Source organism: Larimichthys crocea, chromosome XXI (genome assembly GCF_000972845.2).
Source record: "Larimichthys crocea isolate SSNF chromosome XXI, L_crocea_2.0, whole genome shotgun sequence".
NCBI lineage: Eukaryota > Metazoa > Chordata > Actinopteri > Sciaenidae > Larimichthys > Larimichthys crocea.
In genome coordinates this window covers 11,765,407-11,786,375 of record NC_040031.1, presented here as the reverse complement: position 1 = coordinate 11,786,375, position 20,969 = coordinate 11,765,407, and the positions used below count along the sequence as shown (strand labels likewise).

Here is a 20,969-nt window from a genome sequence, read left to right as displayed (position 1 = left end):
CTTTTAAATCGAGATTAAAACAGATAAACCAGCAGGTGTATAAAACAGATTCAGTACCAAAAACAACAAAATAAATGTGTCATAGAGTTTTTATGTGTCACTATATATGTATATGGTATGTAGGCATCAGGGTTGTAGTGGGATAAACTCACCTGTTTGAAATAAGGTTGAGAAATTTCACCTGTATCAATCAGTTTATCCCCATTTCTGTATGTACCACTTCACCGCTGGGAGGTTGAACCCATTTCAAAGTATTTCAGCGCTCATATCTGTCTCTGCAGCATGCAGCTGGTTATCTTGGCAACTACCAACTAGCCTGGCTGATCACTAGACTCCAGGAAGCCACTCACTCTGCTTGGCCATGAAATAGTCGAGCACATAACTCCATGTAAAACCCCAAATTTGTCATTTTTTACAGTTACTTTTATGGGTTAAACAAACAAGATGTAACATAACATATGTGATCTTCTACCTGTATCTAACAAGATGTAACATAACATATGTGATCTTCTACCTGTATCTGAAAATAGTTTTCCATGCAGACTTTTGTGCAAATTATCTGTTAAGTGTGTTATTATGACTTTAGTTAACATAATGTGCAAATCTAAATTTTAACAACCTCAGAGCAGGGAAAGCCTTGTGCACCCCCCCTGTGATCTTTGGCGCCCCCCTGAGGGGGACCCAGACCTTAGGTTGGGAACCACTGCTTCAGAGCTGACAGGCAGATTTTGTTACCTTCGGACAGAGACAGGCTAGTTTATAGTGGTCGATCTTCTTACCCAACTCTCAGCAAGAAAGCCAGTGAAGGTATTTTCCAGAATATGGAGATGTTTCTTAAGTTATTGGTGGATTTTTTCCTCCAAACTTTGCTGGCAAATGAGCATTTATTTCACTTTTGATGTTTAGTTTGTCTGCTCTAAATGTTTTCATCTTGAATGATATTGTTTAATATTGAAGTGCTCAGTAAAGAAAAGGCATTCACAGAGAAGCCTTTTGCGCCTCCTCAGTTTCTTGCCTACACAGAGACATTTTTTTTAAAGCTTTTTTTATCTCCTGTCACCAAGTTTCACTGGAACAAAATCTTTAAAAAAACCTGTCTGGAGAAACTCGACACGAACTCTGTCCTCTCGGTGACCCGCTCACCAAACCCTCCGTGAGCTGTCAATTGCTTGCATCAGCCAAAGGAGACGTTTGGAGCCTTAGGGTAACCAATTACACCGCTTACATTTCCAACACAATTAAAGTCGGCACAAAAACCATCAGCTGTGGTGGTGACAGAATCTGAAGAGACGAAATAAATAAAAGATTTTAATGCCATGTATTAACAGACACGTGAGCAAAATCTATTTTATTTCAGATTTTTTTTTTCTTATGCAGGGTTTAAGTTACATGGGGCAAAAATGGCAACATAGTTTGGACTGTTTATGTTGTATAATAAGTTTATTTAGGAATGTTTCTGCTGTACAGAAAGAGCTGCTGAGCCAGAAAACCTTCAGTACACGACACAAAAAACTAAATGTTTTTGTCATTGAGCGTGCATATTAAAGAGACTGTGTGTGGAAAATATACTTTATACCTAAGAATATGTATATATCACTCTGCTGTAACTCTTTCCAGGTTTATTATCCAAATTATGATTGGTGTCAGATGATTCAGGTGAGACCATATTGTCCTATAGGAGCCACATTCTCAGCCGTGAGGAGAACAAACACATTAATATTATGGATCTGGGACAAACGGATAAATCTGTGGGAGTGTGTGAAAGATCTTTTTTCTTCATTTGTTTGCACTTCTCTCACTCTCACCTACAGATTGTGCATGCATCGGGTCTATAAAGCGAAACCTAATGATTTTCTTTTTTTCCAGACGCGTGACAATATTGAACGTAGCATGAACTCGGGCTGTGTGGCGGATTGATGTTGGTGACACTTTGAAGCCTCTGATTGTTGTTGTTTTTCTCTCTGTCTGTCAGTTAGCACAGCCCCCCAGCTCAAACCGGTGAGTACAACAGATGTGAGTATGAAATGAGAGGAATGCACACACACACAAACATTAACACACACACACACACACACACACACACACACACGCACACAAAGTCAAAATCAAGGTAAAGCATTGTCACACTGTTTGCTGTGATCTTTATGATGGCTAGAGACAAAAGGAGGGAACGGAGTGCACTGCAGTATTTGTAGACAATACTCAAAATGTCTCATTATTAAGCTGCTCCTACCACTCTACAATACAACATATGTTGCAGCAATTTTTAGACTTACAAGACAAGAATAGTTGCAGTAAACTTAGAAATTAGTTTTATGTATGTTCTTACATACAATAAACAATAAATGATTTAATAACACACTCTAACTGTCCTGTAAACTCCAGTTTTCTGCTTTGTAACATGGTTTATTTTACCTTAAAGTCCCCGACAGCACAATTTCAGTGTTATCGAGTATGCCTTCCGTGCACGAAAGAATGAGATTCACTCACTTTGAACCAGCAAACACAAACTAAAGATATGCAGAAATCGTTTTCAAGACCAAAATTGTTCTAAAGTTTGCAGAAAATTGTGCGTTCAGTGCATGAAGCTGATAAAATGGGCTTTATAAGAATTTTATCTCAACCTATAAATGAAAAAACAATATTTTGAGGCAGTGACATACTAAAATGTGCACATATTCATACACTGTAAGTCGACTTTACTTCTAAATCATAACCCACCACTCAAATAAGTAACCAAACTTTTTTTATTCCGTGAATACCTCCTTATTCATTCATGTTTTTACTTCCCCCTCTGACCCTCTCTCTTTCTCTTCTTTGCTGTTTTCTTTGTCCCAGGTGGGGAAGATCTCCAAGAACAAGAAGAAGAAGCTGAAGAAGAAACAAAAGCGGCAGGCGGAGCTGCTGGAGAGGCGAATGCTGGAGATCGAAGCCCTGGAGAGAGAGGCCGAGAAGAAAGAGGAGAGAGCCAAAGAAGGTGGAGAGAAAGGGGACCATGAACACAACCCGTCTTCACCGCTGCAGCCGCCGCCGCATCTGGGCCCCAGCATGGCGGAGGGAGAGAGCGATGAGGATGACGATGATGAAGAGGATGGAGAAGATGATGAGGATGAAGGAGTAGAGAGGGAGAGGCCCATCAGGTTGACTAATCATACATGTGAGTCTTTTTACAGGTTGAGTTCTGTGGTTGCGATGAGGGTTGAGCAGATATAACTTTATTAAATCAGATATCATGAATAAATGCTGTCTAGCCTTAATATTGTAAATGCAGAATGATGCATGTGATCTGATGATTGATGAATATATATTTCAGTCCTGGTAGTCAAGTGGATAAAGGCTTTGATCAGGCTTAAAAAAATGTGAAGTGAGCCCAAACTATAGAAGCAGTTTTGGGCCCGAGCTCGATGCAAACCTAAATTTCCACTTAAAATAAATTAAAAAAAACTTTAAATAATTTATTATAAGCTAAAGTAAATGCAAATGATTATATCCAAATTAATAAATTCACTGCAGTCAGGCTACAGAGTTGCAAAGTCAACAACCAACAGACACCATTTTCACAGCAGGAGACAAACAGGCCTCATTTACTTTGTGCATATAACACAAAATTATTATGAAAATGGAAAAATAGCAAACTTTTAGTCAAACTAAAACAAAGATAATGAAAGGGCTATAAAGATATTGGCGTAGTGGGTTAAGCGGCCGCCCCGTGTGTGGAGGCTATAGTCCTCGCTGCAGCTGGCCTGGGTTCGAATCGCACATCGGACGGCTAATTTACTGCGTGTCATTCCACCTCTCTCTGCTTCCTGTCTATCTTAAGCTGTACTATCATTAAAGGCATAAAGGGCCCAAAACATTTTTTAAAGATACGTAGTGCCCACACCACAGTGGCCAATTTCTCCTCAGAAAAACAAAATATTTCAATTAAAATAAGAAATATGAAGCAGCTAAGTGCATATGAATTGTGCAATTCCTGTGCAAATTATCAAAGCAAAACATTAAAATGAAGATAGTATACATAGTCATCAAAAGGGCTTACAGCTCACGTATACCTCCAGTTTCTGGAGAGAAATGGACACAGTATGTTCCTCTGTTTCCAACTTCCTTACGTCCGCCACTTTTTCATTTTTTTTTTTTTGTGACGTGTGGACAGAGCACAAAAAGATCTGACCCTGTGGAGTTATTATGTTCAGTGTTAGTCACCGAAATGCGTTGAGCTTATCCTTGCATGCCTTTCTGATTTATTCAGCAGAGCTCAACTGAACTTAAAACGAGACAAATTCAGTGATTATCTAGGCTAGAAAAAAAATATGCTGCGTTGGAAGGTTCTGTCCAAAAATGTTGGTTTTGGTGCTTTAAAAAAAGTCATGTTGTTGAATCCTATTCGGCTTTTCAGGCATTTAACGTCACCGGTTTGTTATTTTTAGTTCATTTAACGTTGACGCTCAGGCATTCATGATTAATTTAAACAGTGTGGTGTACAGTCCGTTCTTTCTTTAAGTGAAATGCACCGTGAAGGAAAAATTAGCAACGTATTTAGGTTGTCCTGTATTTTAAAAAAAAATTTTTTTACGGTATTTCTGTGTGTGCAGGTTTGTGTGTCTGTCTGTGAATGAATAGGAGGTGGATTGGCTCCAAGTAGTCAACCCACGCTAGTGCCTCTGTGTATGGGAGGCTCGGCTGATTCACAAAAAAAAAACGGAAAAAAAATCCAGAAAAAAAACAGAAAAGCAGTTTTTCCTCTGTCTCTCCACCTTCGGTCTCTTTCATTCTCCTATTCTCTTTTTTGCCTTCTTCTCTGATCTTAATTCTCTTTTCATGCCATTTTCCTCATTTGCCCACACTCGTCTTTGATTCTATCTTCTTCTTCGCTATCACACCCACTTCCTCTCTTAACTGTTCTCCGTGTCCTCTGTCCATGTTAGGTGCAGCGCCTCCCCAGGAGCGGAGCGAGGAGCTCCACATCACCGAGGACGACCCCGATGAGGATGCGGAAGACGACGAGGAGCCCACGCCTGTCGCTGAAAAAAATACGCCCATTCCCCCCAACAAAGAAGAAGGTAATGGAGATCCAACACAAGCAGCGGTAGAGGAGGAGGAGGAGGGGGAGGAAGAGGAAGAGGAGGAGGAAGAGGAGGAGGAGGAGGGGGGATTGAAAGAAGCAGAGGATGAGAGAGAGGAAAAGGAAGTGGAGGGAAAGGTAGTGGTGGAGGAAGAAGAGGAGGAGGAGGAGAAAGAGACTGAAAGAGAGGAGAATGAGACAGAGGAGCCAAAGAACGAGAGCAAAACAGAGGAAGAGGCAGTGGTAGAGGAAGAGGAGTCAAAGACGCAGGAGGAGGAGGATGATGAGGATGAGGACGAGGAGGAGGAGGATGAGGAGGAGGATGAGGAGGAAGAGGAAGACGAGGACGATGACACAACCGCAGATCTCCTTTCCGACGCCACCTTCCCCTCCATCAAAGTCCACCACAACAGAAACAACTCGGCTAAAACCAACGGTCACGTTTTGTTGGGATCCGAGGGACTGAAACCAAACCCCGGCACTCCTCCGCCTCCCTCGCCCACCCCCGAGCCTCTCCTCTGCCCCCTGGTGGAGTCTGAGCTCAGCTACACAGACAGGGACAACTCCCTCAGCTCTGGGTATGAGATGTATAACGGTGAGCTCGCCGAGCCGGGGCTGACCAACGGCTCCAGTGACCGCCATCGGGCCACTATACCCATCTTCCCAGACTTGCCCTTGGATCCTGAGCCAGGGAACCCAGTATCTGTTGGGGCGGCAGACATTGGAGCAGGCCCAAACAGCCCCACCGCTGACCGCAGTCGCACTGTGTCGTCCTCGAGCACGGGAGATACACCCAAAGGTAAGAAGTGGTTACTGGATTTACACTGATTCACAGTGTGTTCATTCAGTATATAATGTTGTGTGTTCCATGACTGTAACAGGTGATGTGGGTGCTAAGGACATTATCTAAATCCACATTCATTCAGGATCTTTTACTCTCCACTGAAATGAATGGAGGCAATGTTCAGAGTTAGATTTGTGAAGATATCGCTTCAACTCCTCACTCTCAGTTTTCACCCTTCATACATCGATTTTGCATTGAAACATAGAAAGGTGTGTCCTCTTTCACAAAACGTAACCATCTAAGCAAACAGACTAGACACACATTTTGTGCCGTGAGCCCCAAAGTGGCAAGAATGCCACCAAACTTCCCCGTTGACTCAGCTTAATCTCGATTAAATGAACTGTCCCTCAGCAGTTAGAGATCGGGCACTTTTCTGATCTCTTTGGTGTCACTTTAGGACTTTAACTTCTTGTCTCTTGTGTAAATGTCTAGTAAGTGAGCAGAGGCTCCTCAACACTGACCTGACACACACATGTATGTATGCATAAATGTTTAAATGTATAAGAAATAGAGCTTTATGATACAGAAAAAGATGCTCGGGGGGTGATTTTCATCTGTATGTTTGTTTTAATATGTAGATATTTATAACTCTCAGTTGAAGTTTACTGTGAAGTATCCGACCTCCGTTACATAACACATAACTGTGATACTCCTTTAGCTGCTCCTTTTTATATAAAAGTGAACCAGCAGTGGAGTTTCGCTCCCCAAGCAATGCTGCTCAGCTCCCGACTGTTCATGAGACAATACAGTCCACTTTTAAAGCTCGTCAATGTAGCTCGGCATCAGCATCACTCCTTTAACTCTTACATTAACTATGATTGCTTCACATCTCTTTATGTATGTGTGTAGCTCTGGTTGAACCCCTGCAGCTGTCCATAGGTCGTAGGCTGCCAGCTTTACCGTGTGTGTGTTAATTAGTGCATTTTGGCGCGCGTTGTGAGGCGGTCAGTAACGGTATAAATGCAGTGCTCCATCAACAGGACATGAATAACCACTACTGTGTTTGGATTGTCTGTCTTATGTATTTTAACTGCCCCTTACGATCATTCAGTTGCTCATTATCAGTCTCCAGATGTCTCCTCTGGGTATTATTAGTGACTCACCAGCACCTGCGGACTTCTAGGACCACATCTCCTAATCCTAATAAGGATTTTAAACAGTTTTCCACTTAGATATAACGCTTTGAATAGGTCATCGGGACAAAGTTAGGATTGACTTTCTGTTTTGTTTTGTTTTTTGGATTGCTTGTTAAAAAAAGCTGAAGCTGTGTCAACTCTTTTCTCTACTGTGTGTGTGTGTGTGTGTGTTAACCCTGTTCATTCACTTTGTCCTCCTCCTGCAGTCAGGGCCAGAGCTGCAGATCTCCTGATCAACCCACTAGACCCACGCAACGCTGAGTCTATTCGAGTCAAAATCGCTGATCTCGGAAACGCCTGCTGGGTGGTAAGACACAGTACCTTGGATTTGATTTGAAGCGTATTTGTAGAAGCAGCAGCACAGGGGACACATTTGGTTTGAGTACTTTGTGATGTAAGGTTTTGCTAGAGAGTTATTGACCAATAAATTCAAATAGTGCCTGCTGACTGGAATTCACAGCTTCCTTTGTCATTATTAACACACTGACCAACAACAGATCTGCGTCTAACAAATACCTAGGAAAAGATGGATACATCTTTATCATCTAATCACATTTATGTGTCAAGATATCCAAGAAAAATGTTAATTACACCTCTCCTCTTCTCTTCTCTCCTTTCCTTTCCTTTCCTTTCCTTTCCTTTCCTTTCCTTTCCTTTCCTTTCCTCTCCTCTCCTCTCCTCTCCTCTCCTCTCCTTTCCTTTCCTTTCCTTTCCTCTCCTCTCCTCTCCTCTCCTCTCCTCTCCTTTCCTTTTCTTTCCTTTCCTCTCCTTTCCTTTCCTCTCCTCTCCTCTCCTTTCCTTTTCTTTCCTTTCCTCTCCTTTTCTTTCCTTTCCTCTCCTCTCCTTTCCTTTCCTTTCCTCTCCTTTCCTTTCCTCTCCTTTCCTTTCCTCTTCTCTCCTCTCCTTTCCTCTCCTTTCTTTTCCTTTCCTTTCCTCTCCTTTCCTTTCCTCTCATTTCCTTTCCTCTCCTTTCCTTTCCTTTCCTTTCCTTTCCTCTCATTTCCTTTCCTTTCCTTTCCTTTCCTCTCCTCTCCTCTCCTCTCCTCTCCACAGCACAAGCACTTTACAGAGGACATCCAGACAAGACAGTACCGTTCGATTGAAGTCCTGATAGGAGCTGGTTACAGCACCCCTGCAGACATCTGGAGTACTGCCTGCATGGTAAGAAAACATACATATAAACAGTACATTACATACATTTCCCTTTAAATCATACACGCATACACACTCGGCACAGACTCAAGTACAAGTACTCTGTGTGATCTCTTGTAGGCTTTCGAGCTGGCTACTGGAGATTATTTGTTTGAGCCCCACTCTGGAGAGGACTACTCCCGTGATGAGGGTGAGTATTTAAAATCTATATGACGTCCAAATATAGAAACATTTAAATATATTGCACGGCAGCTGAAGGCTTCATTAGCAGTGTATTTAAGATGTCGACTTTGAAGATGAATAAGAACTAGTAACAGAGATGCTAAAGCAAAGTGTCTTCACTGTTTTATGAACTATTTTAATTCATCTATTTAATGTGTTTTCATGTAAATATGTGTGTCTGTGTTGCTGTTTGACCTCCATTGTTCAGATGCATTGATGCCAACAGCGATGCAGCCATTTACCTCAGTTTACTGTATTTTCTTGACATTTAACACAAGTTTTGCTATTTAAATAAGATTGCACCAATGGGCCCGGTGCTTGTTATATTCTTAAGGTTTAGCTCAGTGAGTTTTTGATGATTTTGTATTTAATTTGAGCCGATTGTTCGGTATGAGTACTTTTGCGTTATCGGTTATTTTACAGCATCTGTTCTCAAAAGTGGGACTGCTGCTTTTTAACAATGCATCTGAACAATGGACAAAAACTGTATTTGATTTATTTTTTTTTAAATGGCCTGAAGTGAGCTTAGTTTAAATTATAGCCATCCCTCTCCCCGTATCCCCCTATCCACTGTCAACTGTAAAACCTGTCCTTTTAATTCTGCTGCTATGCCTCCACTCATCTTCACTTCACCCCACTGCATAATTGTCCAAACATTATAGATACACAGAGAGTTCACACGACTCTCCTCCTTTTGATGGTGCTTAACATCTAACTAAAGCACGAGCGCAACTTTAGCGAGTATGTGTGTATCTATATCTGAGTCACCTTTACTCTATCAAGTAATACGATCCCTATATTGTGCACTCATCCTCCACCACCAATCCTCGATCTCTTCATCTCCTCTGATCTTACCAGCTCGTTGTGTTTTTTTTGTCCCCCCACTCATTGCACGTGGTACACAGTTAACCTCATTTTGCATGTTTTGTCAGTTTTGTCATGACGTCCTGATTTGCACGGGGACATCTTTGATCTCCCGCTTACTGAGGCCAAATTGTAAAAATCTAGCTTCTGTTTTCGCTCAGTTCATCTGAATGCATGTCACTTTTACTCCAAGGCTGATCATTTCATTTCCATCACCTCTGCTGTGGAGGCACAGCTCACTAACACAGGTTTTTCTCCTTTACTGTCTGTGACTGTCTCTTTTTTCCTTCCTTCCCCCTCTCTTTTTATTCCTCCCTTACCCCCTCTGTGATCTTGTCTTCCCGTCACTTCCTGTCCTGTTTCTATTTCCTTACCCACGATCCATCTTCTTTACTATTTACCTACATTTCATTTGTCCTCCTCTTTCAATTAATTCTCCCACTTCCTTGTCTTTACCCTTTCTCTCTTTTCTTTTCCTCTTCTTTTTTTTTTTGGCGTCCTTCCTTTTTCCGGCCCCCTCCTCTTCTCCCTCCCTCCTTCCCTCCCTCTCTCCTCCATAGACCACATAGCCCACATCATAGAGCTGCTGGGCTGTATTCCGAGGCACTTTGCTCTCTCTGGAAAATATTCCCGGGAGTTCTTCAACCGAAGAGGTAGCGCTGGCCAGAGAGCTGGTGGGACTGGGACACAAAGATGTCTAAAACAGACAAAAATGGACAATAGCAGACAGCTGGAATGCCATATAAACTCGTAACAAGTTTATATAAAAGTTGTTTGATTTGGGGAAATAATTGGAATTAAAAAAATGTGACTGAAAACAGTGAGAAAAATCTTCACCACTTTCGAGGTGTTACTGCAGTAGCTGTCCATCTGCCGCTGTGTCCATGCAGTACTCCAAGGCAGCATTGTGCGTCAGTCCCACGCAGCCAGTCGTGTTGATGTGTGTGTGCATGCTGTAATGCTGAACCGTGCCTGTTCCCTCTGTGATGTATGTGGTGGTGGGCAGACCACATCGCTCTGATCATGGAGCTCCTTGGGAAGGTTCCACGCAAAGTGGTCGCTGCCGGGAAGTACAGCCGAGAGTTTTTCTCCAAGAAAGGTAAACGACACCGTGGTTAGTGGTTGGTTAGGTGGAGGGTAGGCCTGTTGTAGGGATTATTATGTGTAGTAAAGTTTGTAGTACTACCACACTAGTCTGAATTAAGCCACATACTTTAAGGTAAGTCGTTTAAAAATTAAAAATTCTTCCAATTAATAATAGAGCTGGGCAATAATTCCTTATAGTTTTTCACTATCTATCGTATTTCAGGCCAGATATTTTATTTTTTGGTCTCTGGTAAGAGAAACTTTTTAGTTTATTTAATGAATGACTGCAAACAAGAGTCAAAACAAGAAAGAATAAAATCATTATACATTAATGAAAATGAAATATAAAATAAAAGCATACTTTGTAAACTCTGGCAGAAATTAAGATTCATTATTCACAAAAACATGCGCACTATAAAACATGAGGAAACTGAAATGATGAAAAAATTACTAATCATTTCACTGGGGTCAAGTATAACAGTGGTACAATACATTCCTGTTTAATCTGCCTAGTTGTTAGATCAGAAAAGTATTCTTAATATTGTGATATTGATTCATCGCCCAGTCCAACTTCATTTAAAGGCAAAACAAGTGAAATTAATCAATTAAAGGTCCGGTGTGCAGAATTTTGTTGCATCTAGTGGTGAAGTTTGAGATTGCAGCCAATTTAAAGCCCGTCACTTCTTCCTCTTGGTTCGAACATGAAGGAGAAACTACAGTGGCTGTGAAACGTGTGAAGAATTCAAAAGGTCCTACGTAGAGACAGTGTTTGTCCAGTTTGTCCCTTCCGGGCTGCTGTTGAAACATAGTGGTTCAACATGGAGGACCCGCTCCCTTTGTAAATATAAAATTCTGTATTTTCAGGTGATTATACACTAATGGTAACATAGTTATAAATGTTATATTCCGATTCTGCCAATAGATACCCTTAAATGTTACACACTGGACCTTTAATATAGGCTTCAGCAAACCCGCTTGCAGGAGACAAAAACAATTGTCAGATATTTATAATAATTTTTTATCGTCGATTGAATTTTGTAAAAACCAGAAATTATTAGAAGTAATCACTATAGACTGTATATCAAAGGTAGGATCAGTAACTTTTAACACAACGCACTTCAAAGACAGAGATAGTCTAGTCTAGGCAATAATATGATGAAAGCAGGATCGACATTTGACTCCCAGCCTATACGCAGAACAGCAAGGCTTTACTTTACTGCATCTAAGGTCTTAAGTGTGTCACACACTTAACTGATTCTGCTCGTCTCTGAGCCCGGTAAGTGTAGAGATCTGTGTTTGGTACAGCTGATAACCTTTGCACTCTCTCATGTATTCTCTTTTTTCTTCCTCTCGATCCCCTTCTCTTTCTGCTCATATATTCTTCATAATGTGTCATGAGACCTGAATATTCTGCCTTTGATGTTGTCTCTATCCGAGGTCTGAGCCTGCACTTGATGTCTCAATGTTCTCCCTTTTATCTCCCGGCGCTCTGTTAATCTGGTCTGACTTTGTTGCTCTGTCTCTCTGGGCTTCTTCTGTCTGCCATGCTGCCTTTCGGCCGTGCAGTGAAATCGACCGCCCTTTTTTTTTTTTTTTTTCCTTCATGCACGCTGACGCTCAACTTTAACAAGAATGCCCGAGCCAAAGAGTATAAACATACAGCCATGTCTTAAAAATATGGTTTCCTTTTCCCCCCATCTTGTGTCCTCCAATCAGTGTATAGGAAGGAAAGGTTACCATGGCAGCACTGGTTTGAACTGGACCTTTGGTCTCGATAGCTTCTATCATTAATTATTCTCTCATACTTTTTTCCTTCTTCGTCAATCTTGTGCTCCCAGCCAATCATCCCCCCACCCGCTCTCTTTAATAATGAACACCTTCCTCTCCTTGTCTGTTTCCATTTCATCGCCACTCCTCTGTCTCTTTCCATCCACCTCCTGCTGTCCGCTCTTGAGCTTTTTCAGCCAAGACTCTACTGGTGTCCACTCCATCGCTGCAGCATCTCACTGATTAGCATTCGGAGAAGGTGAACTAATCAGTGAAATCAGCTGCTGTAGCGTTGGGGCTGGAGCCTGTAGAGTCATGGCCTACTATGGCGTCTGAATAATGGGTCAGTTCACGCAAATAACCCCGCAAAAAGTCGAGTGCAACCTAGCCGTGCAGATAGTTTTTGGTACATTTTGAGACATTTGGGTATCAATCCAGCAACTCCTCAGACTTCAAGACTTCAATCTGTCTCGTTTTACAACATGTTCTTTCTGCTGCTCTAACATGCATGTGCACAGCAGTTCAGAAATAATAACACGTAAACAATTTCTATTTTTTTATCATGATTAAAAGAGAAAAGTGAAAGAAATGTCTAATGTTTGGCTAATTAATCATTTAGAGGTGATGAAAATGTATTCATTGTCCTGTTAATGATGCATTCACCTTATAAATCCTAACACTTGGCTCTCCTTTGCATCATAGTACATTAGCTGCTTTAAATAATAAGCATTTGTGTCCAACAATCTGTTATTATTTCATATCAGAATTAAATTTTTTTTGGGCCCCTACTCTGGACCACTTCACTGTGAACAGTTTTCATTGGAACTGCTTTCTATAAACGAAATGGTCCCTGTGAATAATGCTCACTGTGTGAATTATTTGGAATAACAGAGATGCTTTTGTTTCTGGAAAGAGATGTAAGATGTAATTTTTCAATGCCGTTAACTGTACTGGGTGGAAAAAATGAGAGATGGATTAAGCATTTAGTAAAACTATCTGCAAAGCTAGATATCACTACAGTAGAATGAGAAGTCTGGTTATATTCTATCATTTTCTTATTTTAACAAATCCCATGAAAAAACAAAACCAATAATGCATCGTCTGCGGGACTCATCCCTAAGCTCATGTCTTCCGATTGATGAAGTAAATCTTTGAAACCAGTTACAAATACAAACCGTGTATCATAATGATGGAACATGACAGTCAGTTGTGGTTCAGGATGTGATTGTAATAGTTTGTGTGTATCAGGCTACATAGACAGTACTTGTACTTGGTTTTGGTCTTTATTTTGGAGGGATTTGTTGAAAACAAGAGAAGAACTGAATCGCCAATATCCTTTGAGCGAGAACATATGTTGTCATTTGGATGAACTAACCCTTTAAACGCTGCCGTCTTCTGTCCTTTCATACTCCTCTCCGATCATTGACTCTTCTTCCTATCATCCCCTGCAGGCGAGCTGCGACACATCACCAAGCTGAAGCCGTGGTCCCTGTTTGACGTGTTGGTGGAGAAGTACGGCTGGGCGCACGAAGACGCTGGTCACTTTACCCACTTTCTTCTGCCCATGCTGGAGATGGTTCCCGAGAAGAGGGCCTCGGCCGGCGAATGCCTCAACCACCCCTGGATCAACTCGTAGCCACAATCTCTGAGCAGACACCCTCCTTCCCCTTGTCCCCCCTCAAACATCAACCCCTGGTGGCAGCATGGAGAGAAGCCGGCGACAAACTGAGTCGGAGTAGATGAGAAAGCCTTATTCCTTCCTGCCCTGTTCCACACATCCATTACATGCTTATCTGAGTAGGCTTAAGTCCCACACAAGCCCCTCACCTTTCCGAAAAGGAATGTAAAGACAAGATTATGGAGATAACATGACATAGTGGTTGTGTCTTCCAAAACGTCTCCCTAAAAGAAATCGGATCATTTGAAGATGGATGCTGCTCACACACCGTAAACAGGAAAAGTCAGGCTGTCTGAAAGAGACGTGCTTTCTTATTCTCTCCTGCCATCAAAATGTCAGCCAGTCTCTTTCATCTTACCTCCTCCTAAATCTCAGTTTTAACTTGTCTGGATCCAGCCATGGGCCACTGACAGCTGCTGATCTCTTCAGTGACGTGAAAGAAAAGTCACCCAGAAGCCCCATAGCAGCGCCGACGGCCCAGAGCTCCATCTGCCATGACCTTTACATAGCCAGGGCCTCAAAGACAAGACAAGTGTGTGTTTCTGTGGGTGAAAATGAGCCTAAAAAGACCCCACTCCTTATCTTTCCAGCCCACTTTCCCCACCTTCCCTCCCTCACCCCTGCTACGGAAGAAACACCCACATCAGACTAAACGTTTACACCCTGATTTCTTCCACGAATCCAATCCCAAAAAGACCCTTTTACCTGTTTGCTTCCCCAAATCCCACCACGTCCTATTTGGAGCTGCATGCTCCTGCCAGGGGCCACTTAAAGAGAACTGGAGGGCAGCCAGTCCTCCAGGGGCCACCACACTGACAGTTGCCACTCTGACAGAGACAGTGCTGGATGAGCAAAAAAAACAAAACAAAAATACAATCAATTTACACAGAGGAGGACTGCTTGGTCTTAAAAAAAAACAACTATTTTTAAAATGCATGGAGGGACTGATGGATCAGCATGAACGGATATGACGAACGGACGATGGATGCGTTATTTTATTTGTGCATTTGGCTGTTTTCCCCCCTGTTTCATCACCTCTCTTGGACATTCTGTTAGAAAGATTATGTTAGGATATTTTGGTGCCCCCCTTTTGTGGAAGGTTACTACATTATCACCTCTTCTTCCCCAGCTTTTGACATTCCTAAGTCTTGGTCCATCATTCCTGACTTTAATTCCCAAGAACAATTCTGTTGAGTCCTGCTGTGGCAAGTTTACCTGATCTGATTGGTACTATTCCCCTATTTTTTTTTTTTCCCTTATAGAGGAACCCTTTGATCCCTGAGGTTCTCCAGATTAGGGGATGGTCACATGGAGGTTGCACTTGTCTTTGTAGATGTCCTTCAGGGATTTGAAACCTTTGTACATAGAACTGAGATCTTGCAAAGCAGATACGCGACCGTGGACAAAGTTTCAACACACAAGCATCATTCCAAAAATCAGAGGCTGTCGTTGGCATAACTTGACTTCCTCTGATACAGCGGGGGAGGGAGGTGGGCCGCCATAGCTCTGGCCCCTGGATGAGGAATGTTCAGACTGAACTGTGCCACCTGGTGGCCGAGAGTACTGCATTGCCACACACTGCTGCTGCTCTCAGTGCCAACGCTCCAAGACGTTCCACTATATCTCTCCACTTAATCTCTATTTCTCTGTCACACACACACACACACACACACACAAACACAGACAGACAGACACACACACACACACACACAACAAAAAAAACAAAAAAACTTGCATCATCACAATTAGTCCAGTTGCCTATTTTTCGCAATAAATGAAAAAAGATGAGTATAAGTAAATGGTGAAATATTTTTAAAAACTATTTAATTCATTAAAAAAAAAAGAGGAAAAAAAAAAAAGAAAACAACTTTTCTCTGGTTGTTGTGACCGTGACCGAATCTCGTCTTATACTGAGGTGATTGTGTTTGTCTTTTAGAGATGTTTTTATTTCTTTTGTCATTATTATTATTAATTAATATTATTATTATTGAAAGATTTTTCTTTTTTTTTTTTTTTTTTTTTTACAAGTTTGTCACCTCTCCCCTCCCTCCTTACTTGAACAGTGCTGCTCTGTCTGGGCTCTTGATGGTGATATAAAAGAAAAAAAAAAAATCAACAGTTTTGCAATAAAGGGTATGTGATGAGTTTTTTTGCACCAAAACCTCCTGATCTCACTCTTTCAGCCATGCTGACTGTTCTTCCTGATGACATTGACAGAATCGCGTCTCTTGTCTGTGTTTTTCATTGACAGATTTAATAAAATTGTAAAAATTAATGGATCCCGTGCCCTTGATGTAGTAGCATTGTCTGCTTTCGAAGCTGCGTCGGTCGACCTCACTAAAAAAAAAAAAAGGGTTAGAAAACTCACGACTGGTCACTAGAGGCAACAATGGAAAGAAGATGAACAATTAGCATAGATTCCCTTTTTTTTTATTTTATTGATTGATATGTTTAATTCATACACGTGTTGCCACAATTGTAATGGAAAGTTAAAAGACATGGGTCAGCTGTGAGTACAATAAGCCAATAATGGCTTCACATTGTCGATGTAGTGTACATAAGAACAAATGTTACAGTACATTGTGATTCACACCGAAGCAAATATGATCCATTAGACAACATTATCTAAGATGCAATAAAATATGGAGTGATAAAAGACATCCTGAGATCAATATCAGTCATTAAATAGTAAAAAAAAAAATGCTTTTAAATATCAACGAGGGATTTTCGCAGTATTTTCTTTTATATCTTAAATCACTACAAATGGTCTCTGTGTGTCTGCCGATGTGTCTGACTCCATTAGCACTCAATAAACAAGTGGTACCTCATGTAAAATGCAGATTCTCTTGTTCATTAGGCTCTGTTAGAGGTGCCTTGAAGTGGGTTTTTGGTGGGTGGAATATTTGTACCACAGCCAACCAGTAAAAAATAAAATTTAAAAAGGGTAAAAATGAGGTATTTATGGCACTGCTAAAATGAGACATCTAACTTGTGTTCCATGTGGAATCTTGCATCCTGTCATCATGGCATTATGAGGATACACACGTGCTGTATCCATAGATGTATTCTATGTATGCAGTATATGGGTCTTATTAGCTGTGTATGTGTGTGTGCCTGTCTGTGTGTGATGCATTGTGCTTGAGCTGTGTGTGTGTGTGTGTGTGTGTGTGTGTGTGTGTGTCAGAGCAGTGAGGCACAGTTCTTTAGCAGCAGGGGTTTGGCCGATTCCAGGATGTCCAAGTTTGGATCAAGTGACCTGCCCAGGCCTTCCAGGACCATGATGGCAAACACGATGGAGGCGAAATTACTCTCCAGCTTCACCTGGAAAAACAAGCATCAGTAACTACGTCACGTCACAGCCCTCCTTCTAACTCTTTATGTTCATTCTGTTGATGGTTCAGACTGTCAAGTTCAGTTCAGGCCATAACAAGGACTGTTTATAGGGTTAATAACTCAGCAGCCCTCTTTTGTATAAAAGCTATCAATGTTTCAGTTGCTTTTGTCGTCTTTTAATATGCTTTTGTTGTTGTTGTCGTGTACAGATGTATCGTGCCTGGGCTGTCAAATGTGCTCTCTTCATCAGAAAGCACAAAAACACCTGTTCCCTCCATGGCGATGATTGTCAGTTTAGCCTGAGGATTCAGAGTTTAAGATGCCATCGTACAGTACGTGTACTAACCACCTTTAACCGCCATTACTTAGTACACCGTTTCCTGTGTACAGATCCAACGACCTGTGAGTGAAGTATTTTAAATACTTCCAAAAAGTCTCCTCCTAAGTTTGTATTGTATGTCATTTTAAAAGTTAAGTTTTTCTATTGTTGTTTTAAAATTAAAACATGCTGCAGGCAAAATTCACACTCCTTCATTTACCCGAGCAACAGCAGGGAGCCACAAAGAGTGGTGTTCAGATGAAATGAATGTAACCTACCTTGTGTTTGATGAGGAGACCAAAGACTTTGGAGAGCAAGTCACCCACTTGGATCTATAAACACGACATATTGGAAATCGGTGTTACAAGATTTCATTCTACACAGGGACAATCAAAATATCCTATTAAGATAATATCATATCCTAATATTGAACAGAGGAACAACACAAACAAGCCAGAACCAGGAAACAGATCACGATGTGTTATTGTTCTAATCACAGCATGATGACAAAATTCAATTTCTTTTCTAATATCCTCCACAGCTGAACATAGTCACATAATAACCATGACCATCATGGCAGCCAACGTTATGCTGGCCTGGCGTCAGAAACACAACTAGGAGGCACAAATCTCTGTAAGTACCTTTCCGAGGGAGAGGGTGTTGCTGAGGGAATGGTCCACCAGCTGAGACATCTCCTTCTTAAACTGTGGCACGTCCTTGCACTCGTTGGACCGAGCGTGATGCAGGATCAGCTCTGCCACCCGCTCGCCCTGAAGAAAGAAAATTTAAAAAGCTATTACCAATATTAGAACTCTGAATGTTAATTAAACATGATTTGAATCCCGGTCCTCTACACGATGTACAGGCTATCCTACTGCCACAGCTCAGCATGGAAACCTCATGCATCTATGCTTTCCTTCATTACCTTACGCAGCACCACAGCCGTGAAGACCGCCTTCAAGTTGGCAAGATCGTAGTCGCTGAGCTGGGCTACGATGCCGGCATCCAGCAGCACCAACTGGAGAGGACACGGTTCTGGCCTGATGCTGACCACCACCGTGTCCCACAAGTCAGTGAGGGTGGTTTTACCATGGGCCTCCCCTGAGATACCGGCGCTGTCACTGGAACCGGGAAGAGGCCCGCAGCACTGGACCAGAATGTTCCCGGGATGGAGATCGGCATGGACAAAGTTGTCCACAAAAACCTGGAACACATGAAGTGAACATACGATCATACAGATGAATATAATCTGATATAATTACACATACTTCCAATAACACAGAATCTCACCATCTTCAGCATGGTGTCTACTCCAATCTTGGCTATTCTCTGCTTCACCTCCTGAGGAATGTCAGAGCTCAGGTAGTTGGATATGGGCTCGCTCTCCTGAACGAAAAGGTTGAAGAAGAAGAAAATATTCCATAGTTATAGAAGTGTAGTTATATACTGTACATTTGGAGCTGTCAAGTGTTTTTCTGTAGATATTCAAATACATCTGGACTCACTTCAAAAGTTTCCACTAAAATGTTTCTGGTGACAAACGGTCGTAACGGAGTTGGGAACCTGACGTAATCCATGTCGCGGAAATTCTCCCGGAAACGCTCCATGTTCTTGGCCTCAAAGCGGAGATCGATCTGAAATAAAAAACCTCAGTCAGACTCTCCCAGCTTCTTTTGTACGAGCTTATTTCTTTTCATCTTACTCCATGGCATTTTGAAAATTGTTTTAAATGTGTGTGAGTCTAATTATTTCTACCTGTTTGGTCATGAGCTTCTCAAACTCCTCTACTATCTCACACAGACTGAGCCACTTGAGTCCGGGCAGGCAGTGCAGGAGCCAACTCCCTGCTTTCATCAACAGTAAGTCCATTTCCACCTGCCTCCTGACGCCTGGATGGATCACCTGTAATACACCGCAAGGTATTTATAGACAAATGCATGACACACTGACAAAGAATCTACGTGATGAACCAGGCTGCAACACGAACACACCCACCTTTATAGCCACAGGTATCACACGGCCCTTCTCTTCACCACCCTCTTCATGCTGCACCACTGGGTGACTCCTCTCCTCGTAGGCCTCCTCCTCCTCCTTCCTCCCCCTCCAGAGCTGCCACACGGAGCTGACCACCCCTCTCAAACCAGGGATCTCCCAGGCTTCCCGCAAGTCTTCCTTCTCCATCTCCTCCATCAGCGACCGAAAGACCGGATCGTCCACCTGGTCCACCTTTGCCCAGCCTCTGTACACTTGCGCCACACATCCCGAGCCCACCGGCTCTTTGCTCTCAAACTCTAAAACCCTCCTCCAGCCGTCCCCAAAAGCCCTCCGGAGACACTGCTTGGTGTGGGTCCAGGAATGAGGGCGTACTCTTACGTGGAGCCTGGAGAAGCGTTCACAGAACTCCTGAGAGAAGACGTCCCGCCTGGTGCTGGCCCACTGACCCAACTTGATGAAAGTGGGACCGGATGTTTCAGTCACCCACAGGAGAGCTTCCAGCCAGCAAGACCCCAAGCGATCGGACACCAGAGTCAAAGGGGAGAGGAGGAGAAGGGGGCCAAACTTGAGGAGCAGAACCAATGCTCGCAGGGTCAGGCGGAGGAAAAACACAACTTTGTGCACTTGGACCTTGGCTAGAGATTTCCTGTCAGCGGTTTTGGATGGGAGGATCGCCTCCTGGCATCCGGCTGCACAGGACGATGCACTGACTGCACCCAAACATAGCAGTGTCACCTTGGGTATCTGGGTTAGGATCTGCCCTCTTTTAACTAAATACGTCCTGGAGGTCTGGATGAGCCTGGTCCTGGTGGAAGAACCTGCTTTGTGGAGAGTGTACCTCAGGTTGAGGAGGACTGCTCTTGCTCCAAAGACCATCATGGTCTCTCTTGTACCAAACACCCTTTTTGTAAAATCATGTATAAAATATGACTTTAAAAGCGAGCAGCACCATGGATCAACGCTGCGTCAAACTGCAGCTGCAGGGATATTATTATTTACCTGTTTCACAACAAATTCACATCGTACGCTCAGCGGCGGTTGCTATGGTTTCATCGCTCCCACTGTCGCCAGGTGAGACATGTCAGGTTCAGCTGGCGTTAACGTAGCAGCTGAAAATAAAACAATAAATATGAGTTTCATTGATAACAACCATCCAAACATTGCAAAGAGCCCATTTCCGCGCGTGACGTGGCGCCGGCGAGGTCACGTGGCTTCGCCTTAAAGGCGCGCGGTCAGGTAGTAACGCGGATAATTATTAATTAAAAACAAACATTAGCGCGTGTGTTTAGATAAACCAACTGACGGAGCTCGTGGAGTTTGAATTAACTCAATGTTGTAATATTAGTTAATAATAATAACAGTTAAACTACAATTTAATTACTACTAATTACTAAAACTAACTAAAAGACATGCTGTGCTATATATATATATATATATATAGATATATATATATATATATATAGATATATTATAATATAGATATATATATATATATATATATATACATATAT

General features: G+C 42.2%; 2 protein-coding genes across 2 annotated transcripts in view; one reads left to right on the top strand and one right to left on the bottom strand.

The window, feature by feature from the left end:
- The window catches only part of srpk2 (SRSF protein kinase 2), a 65,152-nt gene extending 49,066 nt beyond the window's left edge, over positions 1-16,086 (top strand). Inside the window, exons 9-17 of the mRNA XM_027273127.1 lie at positions 1,973-1,998; positions 2,839-3,157; positions 4,926-5,861; positions 7,249-7,349; positions 8,096-8,203; positions 8,315-8,384; positions 9,841-9,933; positions 10,287-10,379; positions 13,585-16,086. Of these exons, the coding sequence (XP_027128928.1) occupies positions 1,973-1,998; positions 2,839-3,157; positions 4,926-5,861; positions 7,249-7,349; positions 8,096-8,203; positions 8,315-8,384; positions 9,841-9,933; positions 10,287-10,379; positions 13,585-13,769 (1,931 nt within the window). The 3' untranslated portion in view covers positions 13,770-16,086. The remainder of the gene's footprint in view (positions 1-1,972; positions 1,999-2,838; positions 3,158-4,925; positions 5,862-7,248; positions 7,350-8,095; positions 8,204-8,314; positions 8,385-9,840; positions 9,934-10,286; positions 10,380-13,584) is intronic.
- On the bottom strand, positions 15,841-20,704 carry adck2 (aarF domain containing kinase 2). Its single transcript, XM_010747102.3, has 8 exons — positions 19,459-20,704; positions 19,219-19,365; positions 18,969-19,097; positions 18,754-18,849; positions 18,389-18,667; positions 18,105-18,233; positions 17,742-17,795; positions 15,841-17,132 (listed from the first exon to the last, which is right to left on the bottom strand). The coding sequence occupies exons 1-8, from the start codon at positions 20,335-20,337 to the stop codon at positions 16,992-16,994; spliced, it is 1,854 nt and encodes a 617-aa protein (XP_010745404.3). The 5' UTR covers positions 20,338-20,704; the 3' UTR covers positions 15,841-16,991.
- Between the last annotated feature and the right edge of the window lie 265 nt (positions 20,705-20,969).